At 43.0% G+C, this 20,739-nt stretch overlaps 1 protein-coding gene across 1 annotated transcript in view; it reads left to right on the top strand.

Moving 5' to 3' along the window:
• snd1 (staphylococcal nuclease and tudor domain containing 1) overlaps positions 1-20,739 on the top strand; it is a 107,949-nt gene that overhangs the window by 22,262 nt on the left and 64,948 nt on the right. The window contains exons 12-16 of the mRNA XM_061667360.1: positions 2,072-2,172; positions 2,436-2,546; positions 3,872-3,944; positions 7,180-7,321; positions 12,715-12,824. Of these exons, the coding sequence (XP_061523344.1) occupies positions 2,072-2,172; positions 2,436-2,546; positions 3,872-3,944; positions 7,180-7,321; positions 12,715-12,824 (537 nt within the window). The remainder of the gene's footprint in view (positions 1-2,071; positions 2,173-2,435; positions 2,547-3,871; positions 3,945-7,179; positions 7,322-12,714; positions 12,825-20,739) is intronic.

Genomic DNA, 20,739 nt, shown 5'->3' with positions numbered 1-20,739 from the left:
CTCTTAAGAGATTCCTGGTACGTTTTGTGGCATTCAAATGTTTTTTTTTTTTTTTAAATCAAACTTTTGCTGTGTTGAAGCAGTGGCAGTCGCCAGTCAATATTCTAAATTGACAAAGCTACACATTTGTTTGCATTTGTTCTCTGGCAAAAGAACATTCCATTGAAAAAAAACATTCATCTTTATGTAAACAAATCCAATCAGTTATATTAATGGCAGGATATGCATTTTTTATTTTTATTTTCAAAATGCTAGGAAGATTTGAATCTTGCCCCATTTCAGTCAGCATCTATCAAAATGCATTTAAAATTAGTTTTGTTTTCGCATCCTGTTCAACGGGCAACTAGCCACTTTTAGACTTTATCCCACATTATGTTTGGCTTTTTAGCACGTCTCACAACGTTTTATTCATCCCCCCCCCCCCCCAACCCTTTTAATCTCCTCATTATGTGCATCTCTCATTATAAGACCTATTACATATTCTTGGCCACACGCAGCCATTTAAACTCACACGCAAGCACGGACACAATGTAGAACGCTTTCGTTTTGATTGCCTCACATTTTAATGCGAATATCATGAAAGCATATGTCATGTTTGGGCTACAAGGCATTGGAAGATATCCACGGGGCAAGCGAGCTTAAATGAATTTACGAGGTGACAATAAGACGGGCTTATTTGCATGGTTTCACAATAGCTGCTAGTCAGGAGGGTGTTTTTCACACACACACACACACACACACACACACACACACACACACACAAACATAAAGTTATGTTACTTAATATCCGGAGGGCTTGTCAGGATTTTGTTATAGGTGAAAACGGACTATTCCGCAGGCGACCCTAAGGTTTGTGGCCCCCCTCCTTTTTTAAATACCTAGCACACCATCAGCCAAGATTCAAAGTTAAGCATAATGAGTTAATTTCGGCTGCCGCACTCCATTGAAGAGAAATTTAATTAGTGACAACACAATGGAACTTATTACCACAAAAGACTGAAAAAAACCTTTAAAAAAATAATAATATTAAAATAAACACTGGATCATCACTGTCTGACGCTCTCAAGTTAACGTCTTCTTTCCACTGGGTCTGTTTAAAACTATTTAAATGACCTTGTTTTGGTCAATCTGATTGCACCTTTTGATTTGATTTGACTCTTACCACACCCAGTAGTCTCTTTTACGCAGGGATCTCACAAAGTTGCCGTGTCAGAGCAGTAACAGAATAGCCAGCCTATTACACAGAATCCAGCGAAGTCAAAATGTTTCCACAATTGTGCACGATTACACACAGCGACACGGCCTCCCGTCATTACATAATTTGATGACGTCGGTGCCGTTCCGCCTCTGTTACTTTTCATGTATAACAGCAACTCTGATACATCTCGTTTCATTCAATCTTTGAATGTTTGGTGCAGAAAGAGGAAACAAAGATAAGAGATTGACTCTTAGATTATCGCCCTCGGCAAGCGAAATGAGTTAACTTCTTTATACTAATGACAATGCGTACGCGTCACTGTAATTTGTCTTGATCTTGGAGATATTGTGTTAATTTGTTCTTAGTTTTCACGTTGTTTGGTGACTGCACATGGTATCTGATGGTTCCAATCTACAAATAAAAGTGAAGCACCTATCTACAGTGATGTGGTTGGCTCTCAGAAAATGCCCATTTTGTGTACGGCTTCAGCAGCACTGTCCCCCTGCTGTGAGCGCCTTACTTCGACCACGTAGCGAAAGCTCCCCACACAAGTCATGTGACAAAAGCGCATCTCCAGGGTGTTTGAATTGGTCTCCAGGGAGTTGTGTGGAGAAAACAGTGGCGAGTCATGTGGGCTCTCGACTCTGTGCGTTTGTGTGCCCACACACACCCGCAATCATCCTCTTGGGAGGTCTGCACTCATGCCTGACATGATGCACACTGACTGGGGTGACCTTGAGAACTCCCCCTTCCCACACCACCACCACCCAACCGCATAATCAAAATACCCCCGAACACCAATTACTATTACCTTAACTTGTGCTTCCTTTCGGTACTTTTTAGTTTAATATTTCATACGTGTATATTTTTTAGGTCAACGTGACAGTGGATTACATCAGAGCCGCCACCGGCCCAGGAGAAAACACCCCGGCCTTCTCAGAGCGCACCTGTGCCACGGTCACCATCGGTGGCATGTAAGTAACCCACGGGCAGCAGGATGCCCATCCAGAGTTTATAGCACGATCACACCATTTTCAGTGTATAAATATGGTCATTTACGTCTTTTTTAGGGTGTGGAATTTGCAAGAAAGTGGATCGCAACTGTGTTTGGCTACCATACAGACTTATTCGATTAACCGTTGCAGACCTAGTGTAAACACTGTGCTAACTCATTTTTGGGCCTTTTTAAGTGGAATCTACTGCAAAATAGACACTCACGTCCTTTTATCGCCCACAGTAACATTGCAGAGGCTCTGGTTAGCAAAGGCCTGGCCACGGTCATCAGGTACCGGCAGGACGACGACCAGCGCTCCTCGCACTACGACGAGCTGCTGGCTGCGGAGGCACGGTGAGCAACAAACAATAAACCTGCACGTTGTCACTTACCGATCCTGCAAATAATCTCAGCATGTGTGACCTTGACAGTCAGGATGCTGAATACAGTTGATTTGAACCTCGAGGGTTTTTTCCCCACACACCATCCAAAATGGCTATCCAGTTTTTTATTTTGGTGGCACGTCACAACCTATACTTTTTGGGGTTGTTTTCTCCTGGGAACCTTTGATACATTTTGACACACACATACACACACTCGTGTGCTAGAACGCCGGCTCTCTTTATGCAGCTGCTATGAATATAGTTATGGAGGTGCTGTGGGGAGATTTAGTGCAAGCTTTATTACTGTGCCATAGATTAAACTGGCTATAGGTAGAGCAGACGCAGCTTCCTTTTATAGTCTCTCTCTCTCTTTCAGTTTCTGCTTCCCTTCTTTTTCCACTTCTCGCACCTTGCTTTTCTGTCCTTCTTTGGCCATCCCTTTTCCCACTCCTGCGCTCCCTTAATCCCTCCCTGCCCCGGCAGGGGTCTTATTAGAGCTGACTTGAGGTTTCTGTCTTGCTTGTATTTTTAGTGCCTTCAAGGAACCTCCCTCCCTCCCAGTGATTAAATGCACTTGTACATGGTATGTCGTGAATAGGCGCAAAAGTGCTAGTCTGCTACTATCGTTCTCCTGCTCTTGAGGCTTTTTATAGCACCCATCATTATTGTTAAAACTCAACAGTGAGACACTGCCATTTTGAGACTGCAACAATTGAGCCAAAATGGCATTTCCAGTCCGAGGCTACATGAGACCCAAAGCTGCAATCTTTGGGTGTCTTAAGTTTATTTTCCCAGCTCGTAGATTCCAAAACGCAAAGATCGGAGTTAACTGTTGAGCCCCTTTAAAGGCTGTTGCTAACCGAAACAGCAGCGCCTACCAAGCACGTCAACCTGTCTCAATGTGGAGACTTGTGGTATGTAAACAACCACAGTGCACTATTCTTGCCATTCCACTGCATTTCTCTATTATAGTCCCTATTATGTTGTTTTAAACTCCACCTTCCTTTGACAATAGATGCCTCCCCCATCTGTGTGTAAACAAATGCCTTTATCACCTGTTTGCGGGATTCCATAAAAAGGTGACACAGGTGACACTACAACTTTGAGCTGATTTTAGCCAATTGGAACCTTGAATGAAGCCATTTCCGGTAAAGGTACAATAAGTCACTGTTAAAAAAATCAGCCTCCAATTCCCCCCAAAAAAGTGCTAAAACACTTGGGAAAGTTGATGTTTAAGAATATTACACTCCTTCGAGCGGTCATTTTGGCTTCATGTTTTTACTGCTTTGATTGCAGGGCCATCAAGAACGGCAAGGGGCTGCACAGCAAGAAGGAGGTTCCCATCCACAGAGTGGCAGATATTTCTGGGGTAGGTCTTTCTGAATTTCTTCACAAGGCACCTGTCCAAAAACACCCCGAAAAAGACATAGTCTGGCTATCAGGAAGTCTCTCATTACCACCCGATCCACTGCTGCAGCTGTTCGCATTTGCCAGAGCTGATGATAGGTTAGCATAGGCGGAAGGGCATGCCAGTACACTTTGTGCAATGATGAGGACAATTAATGCTAGCTCCTTAAAATGGATGCTGAGCACTTGCTACTACAAAACAGGGACATGGTTTCATTTTCAAATCAGTTTTTGGGCACCCTTTTCCACTTTCAACTGATCAATCAACGGACCGGAAAGTATGCAAGTCCACCCTTTATGTATCGTACCACTTTGATTAGGAGTCCAGTGGTATGGATCAGTTGTTTTGTTACCCTTACAACTTTCTGTGTCCTAATTAACCTGCAGAGTGTCCTGGTCTAACCTTTTGGTTCCATACCACCGTAGTTCACTTTAGTTATAAGGAATGGTTATTTTGGTGCTCTTTCCAACTTTTTCTCTAACAGTGGACAGACCATAGAATGTCTGGAATCTTTAGGTACTGTATCACATTGGTTGGTCATGTAAATATTTTTTCACTGTTAGCGTCCTTTGAATGGCAATTTTAGCTAAGGTTTATTTTACCTCTGTTACAAGTAAATAATGCCTGCCAAGCTTTCATCCATCTTACAATCAGAACGTATGCCACATCTATGAAAAAGTGCTACACTAACCACCACAAACTTGTACCTCTTTATTAAAATTCACAGTCGCTCGAGTGGCCATTATGCCTCGACACATGTCGCTGAGGAAACCCTTATACATTTTAATGAACCACTTGAACAGTACAGGCCGCCAAAGACTCTCAATTGAACTTTGGGAACATTAGCGCCTCATTGTCTCTTGTCACTTGAGCGTTCTTGTACATCGCACTCGTGGGCACTCGAGAGACATTTGGGCAAATGAATTAGGTCCTCGTCCTTTTGTATAAGTTTGGATATTTTGTTTGCATTTCTGCAGTATTTATTCAGTGCAAACTTGTAGTCCATTGCAAATGACATGACGGGGAGACACGATGCGATAATAGTCCCTCCTCATCCACAGCCAGCGCGACATAAGCCACTAAGCTAAGGCTACGTGCCGGGAATGTTGCGGCTGCAGCCGCTCCGCAATAATTAATCATCCTTAATAATGGAAGAACAAAGCAATCGAGAGTGGTACCTTGACTTAACTCAATTTACACGACTATCAAGTTAATTTTGCCCATTGAAATGAATTCAAATTCTGTTAATCCGTTCCAGCCCAACCAAAAAAAAGACCATTTTAGTAAAAGAGAATGTAAAGAAATAAACACTTTTTAATAAAGTGTAACTACTGTGCGTGTCACAGTATTTGGATGTGTGCTTTTAAGGGGTGTGCCCGAGTGAGTGAGCATCTGGGTGTGAGTTTTGGAATAAAGCAGCTCCTTGCGAGTGTTCTCATTTAGTATTTGTCTGTTTGACTCTTTGCCCCGTTCAACAAATGACGGCGACTGTTAAGTACCGTAATTGCTCATTTTAGTTTTTTGTTCACTTCACTCGAGCGGTGGTGTAAGTGAAGTTCCAATTTTGTCTCGCAACACAAAGCAAAAAAATGACCAATTAACAGCTTGTAACTTGAAAAGCTTTTAAATTGGCACACACGGCAACCAGAGAGTTCACCTGTTTGGCTGAAGGTAGCAGTCGTTAGTAGCGGTACGGGTACGCTAATGCTAACAAGCAGCTTAATAAAAGAACAAAAATAGAAACCAGCACAAGCCCCCCTTTCCATCGCTATGCGCCCACACACAGAAATGCAGACTCTGCCTATATGTCATCTTAGAGATGATATACACGGAATGGTAGGCCTCCGCAAATAGAGCAGGCATGCTTTGTGCATGCCAAACGGGCAAGACTCAGCAGAGGGTGGCAGCAGAGTGGATAAAGCACTTGACTCACCTCGTACCGCCTAAAGATTGCGTAATGATCTCCCCTCTCATGTGCCGGGCTAGGCTGCGTCCCCGCCCACGCGCCGTAGCGATTGTGTTGGCGTGAACGAGAGCGCTCGCATCGCTCGGCTCCCACTCGAGCGGCTACTTTGGAACGCTGTGGGTGCAGTTCAGGCGGGCGACTCTTGTGCCTCCTTACCTACGCTCCCACCGAGCACTGTGGGAACGCTACAGCCTGACCTGGCTTGTGTTCCCATAAACTCTTGCGTGACATCATAACATGCCAATGAAGTGGAGGACATCAGTGTAAACGGAGCATGCCAGGGGAAGGGAAATGTAAATTTTGGAGGGAAAAAACATTTAGACTATTTGACACACACACACGCACACTAATAAATTGCCTAGCCCTAGCTACTGTACTACTGCAGTTGGCATACCAATGTTACAGACTAGCTATTTTGGTTTCATCAACTTTTGTGTCTGGATCCGCTTAGGTATGTCAACAGCATTGGGTACGGACCCATTGCTGTTGACATACCTATTGTATGGATCAGTTATTTTGGGGGTTTTTCAAGCTGTAGCTTGCAAAAGTATATAAACTATATAAAAACTCAACATTTATTTTGCTTCCTTGTTTGAACTTCATCATCCTTGCCTTCGAGCCTTTGCTCCCACTCCCTTGGCTACTATACAACATACATAAACACAAACACACAGCAAAATAGAGTCCACCGGGCCATGACTCACTGGTCTGTTATGCCTACATGCTTATTGCCCGGAGTAGGCACATATTAAATTCTTTTTTTAGCGTTTGTGATTCTTAGCCCCTCTCCCCAGCCCTGGATGAATACACATGACTTCCCCCCACCCTTCCCTCTGCGTGTAATTTTGGCCCGGGCATTGCAAAAAAAAAAAAAAAAAAAAAAAGTGAGTCACTGTTGCAGACTGAGATAGAGGAAGGATTGGGAATTACTTTGGATTGCATGAGCTTCCAGACGTGTCACTGAGAAGTCGACTTCATTAGGCCTGACTAAGATTTAAAGATGTCTGGGGGAAAAAAAAAAAAAAGTCTGCGCATCCCCCGTCGTTGCGTCTATTTCGGTTGCTTTTGATAAAAAGTTGTAAAACTCTCCCATTTATTACTTCTGCCAACAGACAAGGCTGTTTTTTGCTGGTTTTGTTTGTGGCGAGCGTAACTAAAACCTTCCACCTTTATAAACCAACAGAATTCTTCTTTATATAAATTCTTGTCTTGTTTTCTCCCAATCACCAGGAGACACAAAAAGCCAAGCAGTTCCTGCCCTTCTTGCAGCGGGCCGGACGCTCGGAGGCGGTGGTCGAGTATGTCTTCAGTGGCTCCCGCCTTAAGTTGTACATGCCCAAAGAGACCTGCCTCATCACCTTCCTGCTTGCCGGTGCGTACACACAAACTGAGCGTCATTGTACGCATGCACAAGTCTTTTCATTCAAGCTCGTGTGCTTTGAGCAGCATGTTTGTGTGTGTTATTTTTTTAATTTAATGTATTTATTTATTTAAATCCAGCCCCCAAGTCCTGTTCATTATAACTACATGAATATTGATAGGCACGAATACACTCACAAAAAAGTCTTAAGCACCTATGCCTGAAGACGCACAAGAAGTCTGCCATTTTGGTTTGACCCGGGCAGTCCTACAAAGACCCACTTGTCCTATAGATTTTTTCCATTTGCAAGAAAACGTTTACTAGAGAGGTGGATTTAGCTAAATTGCAAACCATTATAGTTTTTGTCATGGGCTGTGGGCTGGGCATGGCGGAAAACTCAAAAGCTCTGATAACGCAGCTCCACAATCTGAACACCATTTTCTAGGTAAGTACAGTTTTTGTGACTAATGCTTACCAGAAAGCCAGACTAAAACTGAATCATACAAAAACCAGCAACTGTAATTTTACATACAGAAAACAATGTGAAATAAATGGATGAAATGGAACAGTCAACATCACTTTAACCTTTATTGAAGACTCTTGATGGCGTTTACAGCAAGGAGGGGAGAGAGGGGATTCATTTTCTTTCTTTCTTGAATTCTATAGTGTTTCTGGTCTTCTTTATTAAATGGCTTGCACTCTGAACTTTCTGTCGTATTGTGTAAAAAGGGGTCAACAGACAGCAAGGCGTATTCCGCAATGCAAGCTTTGTTTAACAGCTCAAGGCACTAACAAGCCTCCCGGACTGTTTGGCAAAAAAACGAGGACATGTCAGCGTAATATCCTGTCAGAATTCAGGCCTTCAAAATAAAAGCACGCTAGTATAATAACAATTTCACCACACTTTATTTGACCCCATGATGGCTTATTTAGCCGTCCCACTCAAACTCTTTTGTACTTGTTTATTGAGTGCGATGGCTAAATAAGCCACCACGTGGCCAAAGAGTGTGGTAAAACTGTGTTATACGGCATGCTTTTATTTTGAAGGTCTGTCTTTGGACAGGATGTTATGCTGATGTCTCCCTAACATGTCAATACGCTTGAGCGAATGTAGGAAAACCGGGACAAAATTTCCAGGAAAATAAATAAATTGAAACCTAAGGCACACGAAACCCGAGGTTTAAAAAAATGTTTATACATGGACACAATGAAAACATATTTAAGGAGAGGCACTGTGGTCTGGATGTACAAGCTCCATCTCTGACCTTTCACAGCCATCAGTCCACACCACTGTGTCCAGTGTGTGCGTGGGAAGGGCGGTGGTGTGAAGTCAAGGGCAGGCTGCCGATTGGGTAAAATGCAGCCAGCAGATAGCTGGGTCCACTGGCTGACCGTATGTCGCATTGACACAGCAATAAAAGCCATGTCTTTCGGCAGCCCTGCGGTGATTTGCGCCTCCCTCCTTGCCGTTATTTCCTTCGCGCTTTTGTTTTCTGTCACCGATGATGATGCTTTATTGTTTTTGCAATAAAATTTCCACTTGAAGAAACCGCGCAGATTTCCAGACAAACATCACCGCTTGGCCTAATTGTGTGTGACTGTGTCGTGGATGTATTAATTACTTTTGTCATTTGCTACTGATTGTCTTTGCGAGCCGCTGATAGTTTTTTAATTACATTTTGTGCACTGCCTGCCTCAAGATGAAATGGCAAGACCCTCGCCAATAAGAAATCTGCATGTGAGAATCATTTGACAATTCCTCCTAATAAGACTGCTTAGTATATAACACACACACTTTGCATTTCATATCAAAGCAAAGGTTATTAGCAAAATGGTAAGAAAGCCTGTTGGAGCATGAAAGTCGCGTGAAGAAATGAGACAACATGCATTCTCTTTAATACACACATGAGCGCAGATTAGCCTAGAGTGCTACAAATGAACCTCTTTCCTTTTCTGTTTATTTATAACCTCCGTTCCTATTAGTGTTTTGACACCTCTACCCGCAGCCATTAGTGCCCCATTCATTTATTTTTAGGGCTAAATGTCAACTTGCACCCCCCTCTTCATCATCACGTTGAAGTTTCTCTGCATAATATAGATGTATTCACAACATGCCGCTGTCAAAACAGGTCCTGCATTAGTCCTATTTTTTCATTAGCCGTATTCCTTTCATAGTGTATTCAGTCACGGCCAAATGTTTATTCTTTAACAATGCCGTGGGAGGCTGTCAAAGCGACGCCAGGATCTATTACTTATTAGTGTTGACTGGTCTTTGAAGCCGATAACTTCTTTATACTCATTTAACACCACAAACTCATTCTCCCCCACCGCGGCACCTCAAAAGCATCCGTATCGCAAAAGATGAAGCCGCCGTTTCAAGTCGGAAGAGGCCGGAGTTGAAGGCAACTTCCAAATCACCTTTGCTTGCTTTCTTCTTCGCGACCGCTACCTTTTGAAAGGCTCTGGAAAGTTCTGACTGGCGGGAAAGGGGCAGGGGGGGGGGGCTACTTGCACAGGAAGGGCCAATTCCGAGCGTCGATGAAAGGGGAAAAAGGTGAAGTAAGTACCTCAGAAGCAGAGAGGACAGGCCAGCAGATAAAAGCAAAGCGTGCTGTGGGAAATAGCAGCACAACTGACGTGCTGAAGTATGGCTGGTATGAGGGCCCCTGAAACTTTAACGCGGTGTTAATTTTATTTATTTTTTTATAGGCCACGGCAGGTGAAGGACAGTTTGAAAAGTATGTCAAGCAGCAGTCTGTCAAAAAGGATGAGACAGCCATCAGTCGGGATGCCAGGATTTACTGCATCAGCAAGACGCTAGCGCACAGCATGCAGCTTAGAGCCTTTTTTTAATTTATTTTTTTTATCTCCACTGCTTGTAAAAAAAAAAAAAAAAAAAAAAAAAAAAAAATCAATCAAAACGTCTGGAATTTTAAATGTTTGTTCGACCTCTACATGTTAAGACTAATTTGACTGCTTGTTTTAATTAGGTGATGACGGCCTCTTGAAATTGCTTCATCGTTATGATTCTTACATCAAATAATTGACACATTTTGAAAATTCAGCCCTCGAAGCCCATTTCACTCAGCCACATGCAATTTAGTAAACATTATTAGTAGATTAGTTGACATAGAAAAAAATCTCAAGAAGCTAAGCCTGAAAAGACGCAGAAAGTCTGCCATTTTGGGTTCTGAAGGCACCATTTTAGGGTCGATTTTAGTCTTTTTCCAGGGGTTCTTCAACAACAAGCTCTTCCTACAAATTTTGTCCGATCGCGTTTATAATTGAAACGTATACGTATATTACAAAACAACAGTCACACCTGCTCAGTAACCTGCCGTAATAATACTTTGCAGAGAATAAAAAATATACGCTGGTCAGTATTATATTATCTGTCGCTATGTATTGCTCCACCATTTGTGTTCAAATATTAATTGCTTAAAGGATTGTATTGCTGAATTGTTCACTATCTGCCAAACTGCTGCTTGATGTGACGTGAATTGAATTCGCTGCCACCATCTATTGCTCGTATCTGAAAATTTTACTTGCAAGTCAAAGCAAAAAAATCGTCCGAACAACGGCTCATATCTGGAAAAACTCTTAAGATGGGTTCGTCGTATCGCAAGGCATCGCTGTAACTTAGTCCTCCTTATGGTGCATCTCGCAACTTTCTCCCGTGTGACGGGTGTGTAAAAGTGAGTCCCCGTTCATTATTGAGATGTGTTTTCCTTGGCTCGCCTGACAAGGAAGTCTTATTAAGCCGTTATTAAAAACTCAAGTGAACATTTTCAAGCGGCCTTATCATTGTGCCGCCACCACATTGCGTGCACGGCGTCGCCGCGCTAATTGCATCCCATCAGCTGGACGTCACAAATAAGATTTCTGTAACGTCAACTCCTGCTGAGCTAATTGCATGGCTTCGAAATATTGATTAATACACAAACATTTGTTAGGTTATCATCAGGTTATTGAGACTAATCAATATGTGCTGTGTGTTTATTGTTATTGTTTGGTAGAAGTGGTTGAAGGTATAAAGTATAGCCACTCCAAACGTCCTCCCAGACCACATCTGATGATTGATGTGCCGCATGGTGGATTGACATGTACGCTTGGGGGGGACAGCTAGTGTGTGTATGTGTGTGTCGCTTGTGATCAGTGTAGGTCTTGTTTCTATCGGGGGTCACATAAAATGAATCAGCTGTACTCTGAGCCACATGTTCTTCTTGGTGACAGGTGGGAGTTATGTAATCACTGGTGCCAAGGCGACCCGTACTCTGCGGGGAGGAGCTTAAATTGCAAGCTTTTAGGGACGACCATTAAGAAAACAATGATACATTATCGGAGGGAAAAGAACAACTATTTGAGTCAACCCCCCAATTCTGTCTTGATCCTGGCCTCCCAACTTGCACTATAGCATGGTTGTTTCCTGTGCAAAGCACAGCATGTTCTATTATGATAGTAATTAACGTTGTTAATTACATAGCCGTTGGTGGATGGTCGGGCCGTACAGGTTTTCACTTCACTTTCGCAAAAACAGTTTGAATCAAATGAAAAGACAACAGGGAATATCGATCTTGGACGTTCTGTGACGATGAAAATACACAGAGCTGAGCCAATGACGAGCCTAAAATGTCAAGTTTGAAACGCATCTGGGAGAAGGCACTATACAGACGCTGTTACAGATCAATATTGTGACTTATTTTGACACGGATCCAAACAAAACCAACATAGCACCGTCCCGTTGTTTCCTTCTTTATGGCACTCCAGCTTTGGCAGTAACCTTTCTAGTAACCGACCATCATTTTGTCAAGGCTAATGTGGCAAGAACACAAAGTCACTTAAGTCGACAGGAACCGAGATTCAGGAACCGGGATCGTCTCGTCGCATATTCCAGTGCAACCTAAAGTGCTTGCTAGTGTTGCGATGATTAATTTAAGAATCGGGAGACTGAGGGACGTGATCTTGTGTCATGATTATTTCATGTTTTGTAGGTGCACCCTTCCTCTCAGCCGGATACATTGTAGTCCATGAATAATCTCCTAAAGCAGTCTTTCGCAAACTTTTAAAACATGTATCCCCTGAATCATCCTGACAGACTTGGCACACACCCCACCAAAAATAGTTACAAGTCTGCTTATAACAAATAAGGTTTAGTTTTATCAAGTCAACATGATCGTGTGAAGTTCAAAAGCGAAATTTACGCACTACAGTTCGGTAATCCCATTTTTGGGGGATGCCGGAAACAAGACTTTGTCTTAGTTGAAGATTAATACAATCAGACAGTTAAATAGCCACTTAATTGAATGGTTATCATAGAGTTGCCAGGTGGAAGGCCCTGACGTCTCAGAACTCAAAATCCGCAGTGAGTGTCTAACTCCAGCGATGTGTTGTTGTGCATGGCCCAGGTATCGAGTGTCCACGCAGTTCCAGGAACACCCCTGGGGGCATGCAGGTGGCGGAGCCTTTCAGCGACGAGGCCATGCTGTTCACCAAAGAGCTGGTGATGCAAAGAGAGGTAAGACACCCCCCCCACAGACACACATACCTCAGTGTTTGTGCTAAAACCTGCCATTCTGTCTGAGAGTGCATTTTGGTGCAATGATGTGTGACCAATGTCTGTTTAACTTTTATTACCATGGAGGGGCCCCACTTTGACTTAACAAAACAAAAAAGCCTTCGACTCTTGTTTTGTTGTGCACGCCACCATGTCAAAAATCCAATTTAGCCGAGTAGTGTATTTCAAAAACAAGCAAAGGACTGAGGTTTAACTCACTTTATAATCACAGGCTTATCGATTCAAGAAAAGAAAAACTAACAACTCGTGCACAAAAACACGTACTGTGGCAATAAAATATACATGTTGCAAATGAAGGCAAACAGGAAATGAGGTAATTTAAGCGAGACAAATAGAATAACAAAGAAAGCTCAGCAGCATCAAAGAATCTTAGACACTTAAATCTTGACGTTGCCGACCTTCAGTAAAATAGCAATGAACAGCAACCTTTTCTACTGTATATACTGCATATGGGGTTTGGAAAACTCCATCCACTGTGTGCCATTCATTCACATGCTAATGGTTTTTCATGGGAAGCGGCGACTGGACCAAAGCCACGATTGGGGAGCTAGCTGTAATCCCGCCACCGCTTACTTACCCAGGCCACACACACGCACACACAATTTGCTCCCCCTACTCTTCATCGCTCTCTCGGCTTTTAAAGGGCTTTTTTGTGTCGGGTGGCTAACACTCATGTCCTTCGGTGTTTAATTGTTATGGAAATGTCTTTGTTTTGGGGGGGGGGTGCCCACACAGGTTGATAGAGAAAGCCTTGTTGCCTTGTCGAGGCGTTGCAAGCCTCGCGAGTCAACGCAGAGGTTCTATGTGACAGACGGACGCATTGTTCGTGTTACACTCCCTCCTGCTTTCTAGTCAAAGAGTAACTCCAAGTGTGTGATGATTTTTTTAATTTTATTTTTTAAATTATTTTTATTTGTCCCCCCCACCCTTGTCTCTTCCGGAAATTACTATACCCTATTCTTCTGTTGACTACTTCAGAATTTAAATTTTCAGGAAACTTAAAACATTTGTCTCAACAGGGGGGGGCACAGGTGACGGGTATTTTGTTGCAATTCCTAGAAGTAAACACAGATTCTCTTTCAGTTCAAATGGTGATGTTCAAATCCAAGTATAACTTTAAGTCTAGCAGTGAAGCTGCTACCATTCTGAGAGGACGTTTGTGACATCCGTCTCTGCCAGCCTCCTCCTCTGAAGCCAAAGAAACTTTAGTGGTCTTGGCAGGGTTAAAAATCTGGCTCCGAAGCACAATGACACTGTCTCAGCTCAACAGTGTTGCTGTGTGTCATATCCACAAAGGGGAACTTGACAAAATGAATTGGCAAAATTTGCTCAGCTTTTCAATGACGCAAACGAAAGGTGCAGAAGTTCGTTTTGGTGTTTCACGTAGGGCTAAGTGTCCCCTAATTGTCAATTGTAAAGGAACCATAAAGCTTTCATGATTACAATATATGAAATTCATGTTTTAAAATACATGTATTGGTCTGATGTTCATATTTTCTTGTTCATACTTTATTTCAATATGTTAAATATTATCTATGTTAATGTTTACAAACACGTGTTTACATAAAGGTTTAGAACGAGTGAATTGACTTGGCCACTATGGAGAGGAGCTGTTGCATGGGTGAGAGGATAATCATTTGCTTGTGAAAGTCTGCTCCTGAACAATTTTCCACCCTACTTCTGAAGTGATGGCTACGTCCCTGCTTCAGGCGCCCGATTGGCGAAAACAGCCCTTGGGCTAGGGGTTGTAGCACTGTTGGTTTTCGCGGACAGTTTTCAGTTTGTTTTTCCCAGCAAAACAAGCTTTGACATATAAACTGACCAAAATAGAAGCTTCCACCCACTCATGCTATCATCTCGACGTTAAAAGATCCATGGTGGAAAAGGAAGCACAAGCACGAGAGGAAGCGCGGGACATTCTGCTAATGAAGGCCGAGTGAAAAAGTCTCTGCCGCTGCATTAAATAAAAACAATGTAAGATGCCAAGGAAGAACTGGTCTGTGCCCTTGATCCACCCTTCCAGTGAACTGCTGCGGGTTCTTGAGTATGAATGCCAATTGCCAGATGTGATGAGAGTGAAGATTTATGAATGGCGCTTGATTGATCACATGAATGAGATTTAACGGCATTCATCAAAGCAACAGACATCATCAAGGACTTTTGTTGATTTGATGCGATGTTGACTCAACGGGTCTGTTTGTGTGTTATGAATCTCGCAGCTACTCTGCAGTTTACCGATTCCCTTCTGTGGAGTATGGATGAAGGTGTGATGACCTTTTTTCCCTCAAGTTAAATCTGATAATAAGGAACAAAAGCCTTAAACATTTGTCTCCTTGCCAGTTCTCTGTTGCCATAGTTCTCTCACCTTGTCATCCCTCCTTTTGGTCTTCCGTAATCCCTCACCTTGCGCCTTTTTGCCACTCTTTGTGTGTTTGTGTGTGTGTGTGTGTGTTGTGTTGTTTTTCGGCAGTGTTCTCAGCGTGAGTTGGCTTCACAGAAACACATTGGTAATAGCATCACTCCCCAGACATTCACTTTTGGTTTTTCTTCCGTCTTTTAATTGCTCTCACTGTCCTCCCCTTCACAGACAAAAACTGCGAGCCTTTGTCGATTTTCCTCGATGCTTCTGGGTTGTGACTTCCAAACCTTTCTTCAGTGGGAAGTTTTTTTTGTTTGTTTTTTTAAATTGTTTTCTCCAGGATGAGGCAGCGAGAGATGGCACACAATCACTCGTGTCCTGTTGCATTTGTAAAAGGCGGAAACCAACGAGGCAGCCTTAAAACGATTCCCACTGCAGCGTGCTGCATTTTTAATGAGTTGAGACGGAGACGTCTGCGAGGCCAACAATATTGGCATCAATGGCAGGATTCTGACAATTTGGCACACTTGTTTGATATGTTATGTAACTATCATCAGGCAGAGGAATTGGTGAGATTTGAGTAAGAAAGTGAACTGGTTAAGTGGACGCCATTGCTATCCATGATTGATTGACAACCTTGTTCAGCTCGTGTACTAACTAATCTTAACCCTATAAGGCTTCTTGCTTAAATTCTTCACTCACATTTTGACGATTGCAACAAAAAAAACACAACAGGAGTCTTGACAGCCATGTACACTTATAATCTGGATATTTGTATGCCCGATTACCCCCTTCCGACCAAATCAACAATGGCCTGATTTTCTGACGCCTCTTAATGTTGTTTCGGATTGTCCCATCCAGCCATGGTGAGTCACTCGCATGATTTGTAAATCGAAGATGACCGTGGTACGGAGTTTGTGATTGTCACATGAGCTATGACAGACTGAAGAAGATGGAAGCATAACAAAAAAATCGGAGGGTTTTTTTTTTGTTTGTTTGTTTTTTTTGTTTTGCATTTTGTGACAGTCTGGCTGCCTTGTATACTAGTACGATAAGACATCTGAAGGCAAAAGCTTACTCACACTTACCCCTGTTTCCACGCTCAGCTCCGGGTGTCACCTGGGCCGGTAGTGGTGGTTATCGTGCAACTGGTCAGGTAGATTAAGATCTGCAATGCGTTGCCTTGAAGATTGGTTAACGACCTGCTCGTTGCCGCTTCCATCTAACTTTCTGGAACTTCCTGTCCAATCAGCATGATTTTCCTGTCTTAATTGACCTCTTCATCAAGTTTATTTAGAGTTTGTGGCAACCGGTTCAACCATCGCGCGGGCACTGCAATGCGAATCAATTCACTTAGCATTCCCCGCACTCGTACGGGCCCCCTTGCGTGAGTCCTCCCTCCATTCAAGCCTCTTTTACGTCTTTTATTTTGCCTTTGGGGGATGTGGGACGGCATCGGATTCCTCCGCAGCGTCCGTGCACTTACATTGATTTCCAATCCCGCCCTGAATTATTTTGGCGCAAGGCCGATTATGTGACTACCGCAACTAGGCAGGTGTTTGGCGGTGTCTCTTTCATTGTAATGACCTTTCCTGCAGGTACTTGTGTTTTTCACTCCCTTCAAACCTCCCCCGTTGTATGCTGCCCATCAGCATGCGAAATGTGCTTCCGAGGAAGATACTGAATAATGGATGCCGTGGTTTTCTGCCCAGTGAAACAAGAAAGACGAGTCGTGGGGGGGGGGGGGGGCGAGTGGCCCCCTGGGTCCTTTTTTCCACACCACATTCTGTAGTTAAACAAACCGCCAGTGCAGACTGTAGACAGTCTCATACCATAGATTACAGCTGCTTAATGGCCGCAGAGACGAGGTATCCTAACACATTCATAAACTCAGACCAACAGCTTGACCCGTTTTGCCAGTATGTGAAGCTTTACACTGCCCTATAAAGCCCAGTTTTACGCTGTAAAACCTCTCCGCTAGATTAATTACAGCCTGTATGGTTAATCTTTGTTGGATCATATTTGTGTTCCACACAGTTGTGATGTTGTTGTTGCTTTATGAGCCATTCATCATTCTACCCGCTGTTGAGTCCTGGTCATCCCCAACAAATGAAAAATGTTCCTCGGCTGAGAGATTTTTCCTGTGTATCCCGAGATAACGACCTTTTAAAAAAAAAAAAATTCCACCGAGGAAATATTGAAGCATTTTTATGAACATAAATAGCTTTTATTGCGAACGAGACTGACCATCTGATTCCAGCTGGAGATTGCCTTATCTTAGTTTTTGGGTTCGCAACAGTGCTTGGGGGAGTGTGTGGATGGCAGCAACCCTTGAAAATGGTGAATTATTGCCCAGAGGTGCGAATAGGGCGACCCACATAACTGCATTCATGCCATTACGGTGACGCAGAGATGGATGGGCCTGAATAGAGATGGTGAGATGAGAGCGAAGGAAGAAACCTGCTTACCGGTTTATTGCCCCGACTTGTTTACGACGACGACCTTGTACTTCAAGTGTGTGTTTTTGTGTGTGTCTGTATGTGATGGAATGGCAACTTGGCCAGCCACTCTTCATAAGCATACACTCTGCAAACAGTTCAAATACACGGTCGCTCAGCGCCGGGGGACCAGCCGCATCCTCTCAGCCCTTTTCCCTCCTACCTGAAGGGCACTGCAGCACTCTCTGGCGTCAATTAGGGCAAGGAAATAATAATGCTTGCGCCACTCACGCTGCACTTCAATTCATCGGTCACTCAAGGTATTGAACCTTTTCACCCCCTCAGTTCTTCCTCCTTATTTGACTCCTCTGTCATTGTCCGTACAATGGGACTTAGTGAATTGGGCTCTGATGGGATAATAACCTTCTTTCTGAAGAAAAGACCGTTGAACATGTGGAATTGGATTGAACTCACATTTCTATAAAGAAATGATGTTCAATGCTAGCAAGTGAAGCAATCGAGATGTAATTCACGACTCGATAGGTAGATGGGTGAATAGGTAGATTGGCATATTGGTTCAGTAGGTTGGTAGAAAGGTAGCTTGGTTGATTGGTAGACAGGTGTATTAGAATAATAGATTGGTGTCTTGTTAGATGGGTAGAAAGACTACACTAGATTGATAAATAGGTTGATCGGTAGATGTATCCAGTAGATGGGTAGCTCTGTAGCTTGGTATGTATAGTAGATATGTTCAGTACTGTGGTGGCTAGGATGGCAGATAGGTAGATGGGTCCAGTTGATTGATGGATTCATAGATTGGTCGAAAGGTGGACTCATAGACAGTATGTTGGATAGGTGCATTGGGAAGAAAGTAGGGGGATGCCGGAAACAAGACTTTGGTTGGTTGGTTGCTTCACCCTTTTTAAATCAAATTTGAAGACGTTTCCTGCCCTATCACGCTTCACTTGTTAGTATGTGTTGCTAAGAAATGGGGAAAAAAAAGATTTATTTGACCATCTGTGCGTCGCATCGACCATTTTTTATTCAACGTAGTCCGTCTGGATCTAACTCAATATAGTTCTGTCGTCAGCTGACATTTGGACTAATTCCATTCTTGCTCTGGATTCTTGTATCGCCAATGAACTCGCTTGTACCCGGACGTCTCAACAAATAAAAAATTATGTCATACATTTGTCATAGTGCTTTTTGCTAATACAGCACATTAATACAGCACAATGACTACAACGCACCTCCACGCCGGCGTAACAGGTTGCTGATGTAGACTGCACAGCTGTCACAATGACCAATGCTGTTGAACTCGGCTTGCATAAAACCTTGAACCACCGACAGGCAAAGGTGTAACATACTAGCCGATTACTGCACATTCATCTCTTTTGTGTCGCATGAATCAAATAGAGACAACGTCAGAAGCGAGAGTTCGTCGGTTCGCATCCTGGTTGTTTTTGTCTGCTGTTATCGCCAACATTAGGATGTTTAATGATGAATCGTGACTCCAACAGTAAAATTAAAAATGGCCCACATTAAAAGGTTATGAGTTTAAAATTTTAATTTTGAAAAGTGGCCCACTTTTTTTTTATTTTTATTTTTTTTTAACATTTAAAAGATGTAACACAATTTGAAAGTTACAAGACCTCACATTGGTTTTTAGCATGTTTCATAAACACAGAGTGAAGTGCCCCCCTCTCTTTCTTCCTTTTTTTCTTGATATGGCTCTCATTGGAAAAATGTTGGGCATCCCTTAACTCAACTGTTTGATCTATGATGGTTGTAGCTGTAGTCTGTGCTATGGGTGAGTTATTTTGCTATGTGTTGCACTAACATTTAACAGTAGAAATGCAAAAAACTGCAGACTGAATATCATGTGAAAACAGCTTGAGTCTGTTTTTTTCAATACTGAATGCCAGGCCTTTGTTGTTTGCTTATCAGCATCCGGCCCCTGTCAAGAAGAGATCCCCACTGACCCCCCCCCCCCCCCCCCCCCCATTATGTCTTCCATTTCTAACCCCTTTGTCCCATGTTTTCATACTTTTTATTATCTATGCGCACCCGCGAGCTTGACAGATAAGAATAAATAATAATGAAGTCTGCGACGAGGAAAGATTTTAAAGGCGGTAATCCTTGACCAGTTTAGCACAGCATCCCTGTCCTCAATCCTGCGCCCATCTCAGCATCTCCTTTCCTTTCTTTATAAGACGTGGCTGCTATCTCGACAACTGTGTCAGGGATCAGCAACTCTCCGTCCCAACCCCACAGCCCCGCCCGGCATCTTCCAACCTCTCTTTCCTTGTGTTTTCCCAGAGGAGAGCCTGGAACATAAAGAGAAGGAGAAGCCTGGCAAAGTCTTTTCACAAATAAAAAAACATCAGGAGATTGGGTTGTGCGCTTTGAATTAAAATAATGATAACAGCAGCAGTGGGAGACAGACTGGAGAAATGTGCTTTCTTTAAAAACCCCTTCGGCTGGCTCAGTGCACAGGGGTGTATGCATGGGCGGTGCCATGAAACGCTGGCAGGGGCACTGTGGCGTTTGCTTCGCTCTGCCGCGAAGACCTACATTTAATTGTGGTAATCGTCACCACTTTCATCAATCGACACTTCGTGGAATCCAGACTAATTTGCTTCCGACGTTACAGTGAAATTCTAACAGACTGTTCGATTCAACTCCAGCCAAGGTTTTGCGAGCTTATCGTGGTTCTTCCATGATGCCCACCGTCCGTAAAGCTCTTAAAAACCCGACACTCTTGCTCACACGGCCAGAAATTGTTGAGTAACTCGTTATAACGATACTGCCATAGTTTTCCAACAATATACCGACCGAGTGATAAACAATCTGTCAGAAGTGACAGATGAAGGGATTATTATTTGTTTTATTTTATTATAAAAGTAAAGTCAGATGAACATCAGGTGTGTGTCCAGATACTAGGGGTGTTACAAAGTAGTCAGATTTTTCATTTCATTTTTTTTTTAACGCTACATCATAACTTTTTATTGAACTTTTTTCATATTTAGAATAATTTAGATTTTATAAGAGCATTTTC

This window comes from Phycodurus eques, chromosome 22, assembly GCF_024500275.1.
Source record: "Phycodurus eques isolate BA_2022a chromosome 22, UOR_Pequ_1.1, whole genome shotgun sequence".
NCBI lineage: Eukaryota > Metazoa > Chordata > Actinopteri > Syngnathiformes > Syngnathidae > Phycodurus > Phycodurus eques.
Note: the sequence above shows the minus strand (reverse complement) of the source record. Positions and strands in the feature narration are given on the sequence as shown.